The sequence below is a fragment of the Ostrinia furnacalis genome, unplaced genomic scaffold (assembly GCF_004193835.3).
Source record: "Ostrinia furnacalis isolate ACB-3 unplaced genomic scaffold, ASM419383v2 OfSCF7336, whole genome shotgun sequence".
In the NCBI taxonomy this organism is placed as follows: Eukaryota; Metazoa; Arthropoda; class Insecta; order Lepidoptera; family Crambidae; genus Ostrinia; species Ostrinia furnacalis.
The window spans coordinates 625,437-637,161 of NW_021137575.1; the positions used below are offsets into that span (position 1 = coordinate 625,437).

Below are 11,725 nucleotides of genomic sequence, written 5' to 3' on the forward strand. Positions count from 1 at the left end.
CGTACCGACAAGCTACGCCCTGCTGTATGGTATGATGGGCTAAGTCCTATCACCCGCCCGCGGCACAACCACGCCGCCTTCCACAAGCGCAGGCGCCGTTATTTACGCCGCAGCGCCGCGCCGCCGCCGCCGCATGCCCAGCGCTGCCAGCGCAACGCGGGAAGCGCCATTAAAGACCGACCAGAACACCAAGGTAACCCGCGTCCCTAGACGACGCGCCATCTATGTACAGGTATGTGCTGGCCGCTTAAAATATTTTTATTTTAAATGTCCGGTTACAGAATTTATTGTACCGAGATACCTATTCGATTCCCGATTCGAACCCAGATTATTTTTTTCATAATCATCATAACCATGCGAGTAAACATAAATAATTAATTATATTTCGTCGCTTCATTCTTTGATATAATTATTTACTAAGTAGTCCCTTTATCCTACAGGCAACATCGCACGACTTTAGAGAGTATCTCAATTGACTTAAAAAACATCATTCGTTCGGTTCACTCGTTCGGCCGTTAGCGCCTAGGTTCTGTCACGGTTAGTGTCTTTAGGGCCAAGTGACATAATGGAATTTAGGTTAATAGTTAGAGAAATAAAAGATAGTTTAGGTTAACAAGTAGTTTATTTAGATTAAATCATTAAAGTAGTGAGAATGAGAACTCTTAGGGAGTGGGTTGTCGAGCAAACTATCATATCGCACGAGATTCGTCACCGGTGGTAGTGTATATCAAACCACTGTCCTCGCTAGCATTGATGATGATGTGGGTTGGTTCTTCGCTGGTGGTAATCCCGCAGAGTCGTCGACACGCCAGACGGTAAGGGCCGTACGCACTGTGGTGTAGGGCCACTTTTAGAGTGTGCGCACGGGCCGTCCGACACGGCAGGCAGCTCTGCCGGGTTGAGGAGCCAAGTGGTAGTTCAGCTGTAGTGCGCTGGCCATGCATGGCAGGTAGTTGTAGTGAAGGTGAAGATGAAGGTGAACGTGAACGTGAAGATGAACCCTGCAATTCAAAGCGGACACTAAAGCAGTTGCTAGCTTTTGTCCGTTTGACTGCGACATCAAAATACTAGCGAAGCAGATGGAATGATTTTTGGTAATAAATGGTGATGTAATTATGTAGCAGTCAAACAGAATCACAGTAGTGAAAGGTGAAGTGAAGTAGACAAAATATTAAATTATGTAGGTAGAAAATTATTTAGAATATCATCTAAATCGTTATATTATCATCGTTGTGGATAAAAAAAAAAAAAAATAAATAGCCACGATAGCCGAACGGTGAAGGGGTCGGACTGGGCGACTCGTGATCCGGGGAACGCGGGTTCGGTCCCCGCCGCCGCTCGACTATTGTGGTGAGCTCACTCGTGACACAAGCATATTTAGCTTAGTACGAGGGGCTAGCGGGAGTATTAGTAATTTGTGTAATAACAAATTACTAATAATCTTTTTACTCAAAAAAAAACCAAAAAAAATAAATATAGGCAATTAATTTTAGAACAATATAAGTAGGTAATAATTTAGGATAATTAGAACAAGTAGAATAAGATTATAATAGTTAAATTTAGCAAATTAAATAGAATTTAGAATGAGTGTCGTTACAGTACGAACAAGGTCATTTAAAGGTCATGACGTGTCGATGTCATTTCACAAAATATTTAGTTTATTATGTAGTAGGATGTAAAACATTACGAGTAACAATTTGTAGCAACAGTTAAAATTACGACATGACATCGTCCAGACACACTGAGCACATGGATTGCACATTTCAAAAACAAAATGGCGGCTAGGTACTTACATTTAGGACAAGTATAAAATCTAGGCATTAAAGATTACTTTTGCAACACTCACCCGGTAGCGGGGTTCACCAATTCGCGATTACATATTTAGTTTTTAAGATATTATATACATCGCGGGTCNATATCATATACAGAAACACTAAAGCTGAATTACACCATCTTACTTTAACTGTAACAAACGTCAGCAATCTGTCAAATTCCATACAAAAATCACCGGTTATTGTTATTTACGGTTAAAGTAAGTTGGTGTAAATCAGCCTTAAAAGATGCATGCACCAAGCGGGTATGATTCTACTCGGTACGGGCGGCGTTATACCATACCAGCAGGGTGGGACATTGTACTATTCACGAGAACAAGGTCATTCACGCATTCACGCTCTGTACTCACACTCATGCGCTTGGTAAGTACATTACATACACAAAAAAGTAAAAAACTCGGTCAAACCAAAAAAAGGGAGGGGATAATCGAAAAAAATAAATCTCCATTCCACTAATAACCGCAATCGTACAATTTATTTATGTGGCACTAGTGAATATTAATGCCTACCTACACTGCGTCTTTCGGCTCGTGGTCGCCACCCCAACTTTTCTGCCCCAGCGACCATCAACTCCACGAGCTATGTACCCCGCCTTCCACTAGTTGGACCGACGATCTGGATATTGTGTGGAAATCCTTGGAGGAAGTCTTTGTCCAGCAGTAGACGTCATTTAGTTGAAACGATCAACTTCATTTGGCTGTTATGGTTCTATACAAAAATTACAAATTAGTAGAATGAAAAGAATTTCATTTTAATATAATCTTGTATCATTCCAGGCACAGCAGTATCAGGATACGCCGTCCGCAGAGAGGCGACAGGGGACATTTGGCAACTAATCGGCAAGAAGAACCCCCAACTGCCCCAGATGTTTTACCCCGTGGCCGACAATACCCCCATAAAGCAAGGCGACGTGCTAGCCGCTAGGTGCACCATGAACAATACGCACTCCTTCCCTGTTAAGATTGGGTAAGTGTTTTTGCTATGCTCGGAGTTTCCCTGCGTGATCGAATCAGAAATGAGGAGATCCGCTGGAGAACCAAAGTAACCGACATAGCTCGCAGAATTGCTAAAATCAAGTGGCAGTGGGCGGGGCACATAGCTCGTAGAGACGATGGCCGTTGGGGCAGGAAAGTTCTCGAGTGGCGACCACGGGCTGGAAGACGTAGCTTGGGCAGGCCTCCTACTAGGTGGACCGACGATCTGGTAAAGGTCGCGGGAAGAGCCTGGATGCGGGCAGCGCAGGACCGTTCATTGTGGAAAACCTTGGGGGAGGCCTTTGTCCAGCAGTGGACGTCATTTGGCTGAAAAAGAAGAAGAAAGAAGTGTTTTTGACTGTCTAAATCAGTGAACCCCCTAGCATGAAAAAAATTTTTGCGACCCCCCGACCGTTCGGTTTTTTTCATGCCTTTTACAAAGATATTGTAGGGAACAAATTCTTCAATCTATACAACATTTATGCATTTGCATAATTAGATTTCGGATCAATATAGCTTTTAAACTTCTCTGGTTTTTTTACTGAGGTAGTTTTTACGACCTCTCGCGACCCCCCTATAGATGATTCGCGACTCACAGGTTGAAAAACACTGGTCTAAATTATGTCCCTTTTGTCTAATGACTTCAAACACACCACATTAGCCACTGCGCTCATCTTGAACTTTTCCCGGTTAAGTTTAGGAAAGTGTTTTAACCCCCAACTGCCTCAGAAGTTTTACGCTGTAGCCGATATGATGACCAACGCTATATGCACTATCAACATCAAGCACACCTTCAATTTACATAAAAAATACCAAGGATATCATGCCATTAATTAGTGTCTTATTTTACTGCTAACTAAGCCATGTAGTTCTGGCAGATTAAAATAGGACCACTCCCACTTATCCCGTGGATCTTAAAAGTCGACTAAGGGACAAATATGCCAACCTTACCAAACCATCTGGACATCGTGTGGAGTGTAGGCCAAGTCCTCCATTTGCCTCTGGTAAATTGCTCCTGCACTAGAAACTAAGCGACAGCGCACATTGGGCGACAAAACGCGGCGACAGACGCGGCCACAAAACGCATGCGCGCGTCATTTCATATATTAGCTGTCATTGCGACTCCGCAACATGTCGCGAAGCTGTGCGCCCAATGTGCGCTGTCGCTAAATGATCAAATGAAGATGTCTTTATAGTATTCAGGAGTTCTATAATTTGAGTAGGATGCGATGATGAAAATTATGTATGAATAAGTATGGAGCAACATTATTGTATTTTAATTGTAATGTAAAATTGTGTAAACTAATTAATTTTATAATTTATCAATATTAATTATTACTAACTATTGTAGNGATGCACTATCGACATCAAGCACACCTTCAATTTACATAAAAAATACCAAGGATTTCATGCCATTATTTATTGTTTTATTTTACTGTTAACTATGCCATGTAATTCTGGCAGATTAAAATAGGACCACTCCCACTTATCCCGTGGATCTTAAAAGTCGACTAAGGGACAAGTCCTTCATTTGCCTCTGGTAAATTGCTCCTTCACTAGAAACTAAGCGACAGCGCACATTGGGCGACAAAACGCAGCGACAGACGCGGCTACAAAACGCATGCGCGCGTTATTTCATATATTAGCTGTTGCGACTCCGCAACATGTCGCGACGACAAGCTGTGCGCCCAATGTGCGCTGTCGCTAAATGATCAAATGAAGACGATTATGAAAAAAATAAAAATTCTCTATTTTCACTAATGAATGTGTATTTTTCCTTCTAGCGCAACAAACAAAGACGAGATGTGCAACTTCTACCTGATGTACTGGGTGGAGAACACCTACCCTCTCGACCAGAAGTACTGTTTCAGCGCCGGGCCCCCCTACTATTACTGGGTGCGCGCGCCGCAAAACTTCAACCGCGTGCCGGACCTCGAAGCCAGCTCCTTGTAAAGGACTGAGGTAAATGGGTGATCGGAAATGGTGACGTTTGTGTTGTGTAAGATATGGTGACATAATAAAAAAGCCTAGGTTTCGATGTCGGATTACCGCTTAGATTAGAGCAGCGTTTCTTTACATTTTTGTCCACGGAACTCTAAAGAAATCCAGCATAATTTTAAGGAGCAGCAATTTTCGTTTGTGACACTTTTGGAGGCAATCGTAAGTAAATACTTACGATTGTTAAATGGTCCGTAGATAAGGCTGCGGACCCCTTGGTAGTTCGATCTCTGTCGACTACTAGACTATTGTGGTCACACTCCTAAACTATCACAAGCATAGTTATGTAGCTGAAAAAATATGCCTATAATATCCTCAATTTGTGTCTGGTAAACAAAAGAGTCGTGTATTATTATTATTATTAAATGACCTGATGATGTTATCAGAAAGTTATATCAGCATATTTTTAAAAAGAAATTTATTGATGTAGTATAAGTGGAGAAATAAATTAGCCTCAGATTTAATATTTTTGTTGGAATATCGCACTTATTACATACAACTGTATTAGTTGCCACATTTTTAGCCTTGATGAACGATGACTCAAAGAGAGATCTGTAGGTCAGACCTTTATCGTTATTTGTCTCTCATTCGTACAGTACACTGAGGAAAGAGAGGTAAATATAAATGTTGCCATTTCCGATCATGATTTATCTGCGTTAGTTAAACAATAGTAATATGTACTAATACATACTATGACAGAAAACCGAAAAAAAAAATGTTTGTCACATAAGTAACGTTGGTGTCACTTATAGTTTTCGCAATATTTTCTATAAACGTATCAGAGATAATAATTGTCGATCGGTCTATTGCTGTATTTAAAGAAAAGGCCATGTCGCCTAATAACTTGTTCTTCGTAGTCAACTGAAGCTGCGTGCTATAAGCTCCCTGTCTATAATTTTCCATAGACTCATAATCTTCAAAGACAAAAATATTTTTGAAATTTTATGAATCGACATGATCTGACCCCTTTTTGTAAGCTAGACTGGGTTGCCTGTGTTAAAAACACTAAGTACTAATCACAAATACTTATAAATGTATGATTATAATGTATTTATACTTCTAGTCAAAAAACTCAGTGAAATAAAAAGACTTTGTAAAATTGTAAGTATTTGAAAGACATCACAAGAGATTTTTAGTAATTGTACAAACCACAGTTTATGTTTAAATACCAAAAGACTTTAGATCTGATTCAAGCGAATTTATATTATTATTTTTATTGTTTAGTTAGTTACAAGAAAAACATTGAATCTTAGACTTTTACTTTTATGTCAAAACTATTTAATATGTCAAATTCTTAAAAATAAATATTTATTTAAGTAATAAAATGTGCTTTTCAAAGATGACTTGTTTCGTTTGTGAGAGAGAGACAATGCTAGTATACTGCGTTCTCTTTCTTACGTCTGTACTATTATGACATGTAGATGTAAGAATATATTTTATTGTATCGACCATAATTTTAATATGACTACTTTGGCGTGAATCTTGGACTCTGATGTGTGTATAATGACGTTAAAAGTATAAAATATATAAATGCATGTATTATAGCAAACAAATTATACGAAATACTTCATACGGGGGTAGATTTGACATTGATCTTATTATTTGTACTATTTCGTTTGCCCCGAAACTTGATGTATATTATTACGTAGAAATGTGTAGCTCAAATGTTATTTCAATCCATTCCACTATAATTTTACGATAAGTATTTAATTTATGAATAGTTAAAAAGCATAATATTATTTTATAGTTCATGATAATGATGTAAAGTAACGCAGCTGATGGAAAAGTGCATTCACTTTAATTAGTAAATTGATGATGAAAAAAATCATGTTGCTTGCATTGGTTGGATGACGTTTGATACGTCATGCAATTGACATGATTAATGATTATCATTTTCCTATAATCATATCTTATTTTAATAAAAGATAAAACTATATTTATACAATTATTATATAACTTATTCAGACACTTTGGACGTTTCAATCGAAAGTTTCTGAATGACAAATTATTTTTAAACATTTTTAATTCTATTTTAATTAAACTTCAGTATTTTTATTCGGTTGTTTAACGACTTTCAGTGAAAATGATCTTTGTTTATAATAATTGATTTATTAGCACAAAAAAGCAAAATAATATGATAAAATCATCTATATATTGATATAATTGTAGAAATAAATACTTTAATTATGATCTGTTTTTGCAAGTTGCAAGAAAGTAAATCGATTACAATGTTATTATATTATATTTAAAATATTTTTGATTTTTGTTTCATTAAACTGCATTTCGTTCTGGTGTAGCCTATTTTTTGTTGACAGTAAGTTATTGACAACTTATAGTACCTATAATCTTGTAACTTGCAATCCTATTTATTTATGTCGCTGTTGTTATTAAAATATTTGCTGTATAATTACAGCTTGCACGAGTAAGTTCCAAGATTTCCTATTGTTATACAATCTATGGGCCATTTTGGCTATCTTTTAGAATTTTCTAGACCTTCAAAGGTCTATTCTGGCTTTAATATGTATCTATCTAAACCATACGTCAGTGTGATCTTTAAAAGAGAACCTGTATGCCAATTTGCACTGTGTACAAGAATTTATGTATTGTTGCCTGCGACCAAACTTGTGATTTTACATAAGTTGTTGAATTCATGGGTTGCCGACAATTCCATGAAAATAAATTCAAATGGTTTTTTCTATAACGTAGGTCGTAAAAGCTATTTTCTTGATGGCCTCCTTTAGCTAAATCATAGGTACTTAGCATGCTTTCAAAGCAAGAAATTGTTTATTCTAAGACATCTGGGAATTAAACTTAAACCTCTGAATCAAGCGAGTCAAATTTTAACTATTAAACGATAGTTTGTGTTTATTGAGCTGAATGTTCACTTTTAATATTTTTCAAATAAATGTTGAGAATAAAATAATTTGCAACTTTGGTCGCAGCATTATTTATAGAATAGTGTAACATATTACTGGGTGTTCAACACTGAAACAGGCATTTTAATCAGAAATCTATTTAATTATATCAAATGTTATTACACACTTCTAGGATATTGGATGTATCAAATCATATCGATGTATTTAGCTCTGATGAATGTTATAATATAAATAATATATGGAAAATGATCTAATTAAAAAAATACGAGTACAATCACGTGCAAAAATCTTGTTTGATAATTTTGTACATGATTGTACTTTGACCCCGCAATATGTCAATGTTTTGACTTATTGAAATAGACTTATTTGACATTCCATGTGTATGTAAAATACAAATTAACCAACCTGGTATGTAGTAAAGGCAAAAAATAATCTGAAANTTTACTATATCCTATGTGTCATATTTTAAAAAAATCTTAATTTGACAATAAAAATTATAATCGAAATTTCTATGAGAAGGCAAAATAGATTTTATCTTTAATGCATAGAAATTTAATTATGCAAGTACTCTTTTATGGCAGCAAAATAACCACATTTTTGTGAAAAAATACCACTTGGTCAAAGATTTGAGAATGATTTTCAAATGTAACATACATTTTACTTTTTAGTTTTTAAATAAAAAAATCAAAACACCGTTTGTTTGGAGCTCAAACACTGGGCTCATTTTTATTAAACTTCAAATTAAATAAATAAATTGTTGTGCGGGTATCTTACGTTCGTTCGTTTCAGCCGAAAGACGTCCACTAATGGACAAAGGCCTGAAAGGCCTCCCCCAAGGATATCGGGTATCTTTAATTTACCGTAATTGACCGGAAGGTAGATTTTTGTTATTGTAAAGTGTCAAATCGTCAGTGTTCGGTTCGGTGTCAGGCACATCGCGTCGTATGCCGTACTTATTTATTTATTCGGGATTTCATATCAATTGAGGTCTTTTTAAGTGTGTGTTAAAGTGTGAAAAAATAGTGCTAAGTGCCTTGATGAGGAGTATCTACATACAGACAGCTGGTGCCGGGATTTTAAGTGATCGTGAGGTAAGTACTTAATGCCTATTTTTTTAATTAAGTTTTCTATTGAATACCAAAATATTTTATTAAATCATATACATATTTTGCCCATCGATTGTAGCTTGGTGGTATGCAATTGCTTTATTAGATCCCAGTGTATCAGTCTCTGTCGAAGCTGTGTGCATTTTTACTTGAAGTAGTTTTGCACTCAATGTTATCTAGCTCAAACTATGTTGTCTCGAGTCCCCCGATCGACTCATTCATGACAATGATGCATTACCTACTTAGACCTAAATCAAAAGTGTTAAGTCCCGTTAAAGTCGTACGGTGAACAAAATAACGAAACCCGAGGCGACTTAAATAATTAAGTAGTTTATTTTAATTATTACTTATTGGTGGAATTACAACAAAACACTCATTACAAACCGTAGGAGAAAAGCTAACCTGAAAAATGTAACCCTAAAACAAATGACTGCAGTTAAAAAATACGTCCATCGTCAAATAAATAACAAAAGAGGATCGTCAAAAAATTAACACAAGACTGCCGCAAACGTGTCTACTTACTTAATTATTTGAATGGCTGATGGATTTTTCGCGCTGTCCACGAGCGTTTATAATTCAGACGGCATATCGCCGGACACGGGATCGCTCTCACGGCTTAATTTGATTAATCGAGCTGGAGATGCAGGGATGGACTAGTGCATTTTGGGTTTTAATTTTAATAAAATAGGGATTCAAATATCAAAGTCAGGTACCTAGGTACTTACTAGCTACTACTTCTGCAGATTTTGTGCCATGACAAAAGTGGTTTAAGTTAAAATTGCGTGAGAATATCGCATTCTGCCCTTCCAACTTACACAAGGCATTCGTTGATCGTACTTAGTATATTTCCAGTACCTCTAGCACGAAAAACTTTTGAATTGGAATCGTTTGCGTATTCCAATCGCCATCAAAAGATTTAGTACGAAAACTAAAACAACCCTTGTGAACGTGTCGTAAAGTGAACTTGTATGAGAAATAGTTGCACGAAACTTATTTTGAAAATCAAAATTAACACGTTATCGTTTAATTCAAAGATTAGTATCGAATTCGATGACGAAAGTTCTTCATGTTAGAGGTACAGTGGGATTTTTTAAGGAAGAATCCTTCGTAACCCACAGTCCCCCACAGTGGGTAGGTAATTTTATGCATTTCATGATGAAAATATAAGAGTTCCATGTCAGGACTACGGAACCCTAAAAAGGCCTAAAAATTTTCAGTCTTAATTCATCACCACATATTATTTTTGTTCCATTAGTCTTTCTTCAAGGAATTCGATTCCCGCCTAAGGCAGTTCTATTTTTTCAGAGCTAATATTGAAGCTTTCATTTCACGTAAAATCTCGAACGCGCATGACGTTTTACCGATTGACCAATATTTTCCAGTAGAAATCAACTTTTATTTACCTTTTAATGAATATCTAAAAATAGAAGGCGAGTGCTTTACGCCCACAAACTTAATGGAAGCCTTCCCAAGTTGCCATTTTAATTTATTATTATTTATTTTCCTCAATCGCAACTCTTCCCAATACTTTTGATAATGATCTAAATCTTTTCAATAATTACCTATTGTGACAGTAAAACAGTAGATTATTAAAACGATTAAAATACCTCCCTGTCTCTGACAAGTTTCCCTAACTCTATTATTGCGTGCCATGTTCCTATTTCATGGAAACTAGATAGAGCTTATGGCACTAATAGGCTAGTTGCCTAAAAAAATTTTTTTAGTCCGTAATGTTTAATATCAAAAAATATTGGACACATATATTTTTATTTGTCAATCTAACAAATAATTACATAGTTATGGTGCGTTGAAGTTGCGCACGACGTCACAACGTGCGGCATTTTTAAGCAAGCGTTGACGTCACGGGAGCGAAAGAATCTAGAGTTTCACTGACAATAAAACCTAGAAATAGCTAGTTTGTCCCGGGGGTTAGTAAACTGTTTTTGCACCCGCAATGAAATTAATGAGGAGAAAATTGATGAGCTGATCAATCTACTCCAGTGCAAAGCGGGTAACATTTCTAAATATTACAACACGTAAGCTGCAAGGTACTTAGTATTTTTCTTTGCAATTTGTTTTAAGATAAGACACGTATTTGGACTAGGTGGATCGACGACTTCGTAAAGGTAGCAGGGAGGCGTTGGATGCAGGCCGCTACCAACTGGTCATTATGGAGATCATTGGGGGAGACCTATGTTCAACAGTGGACAACCTGTGGCTGCAATGATAATGATGACACCTACCATGATATTTTTTATTTTAATCGTTCATTTTCTGTTACTTAAACTATAGACGATCGACTTAAAATCCACTTGCCTTTGTAATCTGACTGCTTTGACAAGCAATATCTCTGCTTCCGTTTGAAGTCCACCAGTGAAAACCCATCAATCGGACAAAGCGATCCTTGATTTTCACGACCATGTCTCTTCCATTATACCTACCATCTGTTGATGCACATCGACCTTCACATTTTTGTTGCAAATTCGATCTTATCACAACGGCATAAGATGCTACAGTGTTAACTTGATGTGACGTCACAATACCAAACAAGGGGGTGAGGGGCGGGGGTGTTGTCGCACGTTCTGCCCCCCGCTGCGCTTGTCTGTGGGCCGTGCGTGGGACTTTATAAGCTAAAAAGTATGGATACGGACCCAAATATTATTATTAATCTTATTGAGTATTTTTAATATCTGAGAGCTCTATCAACTTACCCAAATCCTATTAAACTATTTCTAACTAGCGTAAACACAAAGATGGAAAAAAGAACTATTAAAGAAAAGCTATTTGTCGACTATTTTCATATGGTTTAAGATCTTTATTAATTCTCACAAGAATTATAATTCACTTACGTGAGAGAATTAAATACAATATTTTTTACATTATTTTTCATCGCATTGGAATCATCATTTAACAGAAAATGGCAATATAATAATAATTTT

At 36.6% G+C, this 11,725-nt stretch overlaps 1 protein-coding gene across 2 annotated transcripts in view; it reads left to right on the top strand.

The window, feature by feature from the left end:
- The window catches only part of Phm (Peptidylglycine-alpha-hydroxylating monooxygenase), a 40,759-nt gene extending 32,668 nt beyond the window's left edge, over positions 1-8,091 (top strand). The window contains exons 8-10 of one of the 2 annotated variants that reach the window (XR_003656818.1): positions 2,609-2,798; positions 4,591-4,811; positions 4,859-8,091. Coding sequence is in view for 1 of the 2 variants with exons in the window: in XM_028319843.1 (XP_028175644.1) it covers positions 2,609-2,798; positions 4,591-4,759 (359 nt within the window). In the remaining variant the exon portion in view is untranslated. Of the gene's footprint in view, positions 1-2,608; positions 2,799-4,590 lie in introns of both variants that reach the window. The other variant, XM_028319843.1, reaches the window with a different exon arrangement.
- The last annotated feature ends 3,634 nt before the right edge of the window (positions 8,092-11,725 follow it).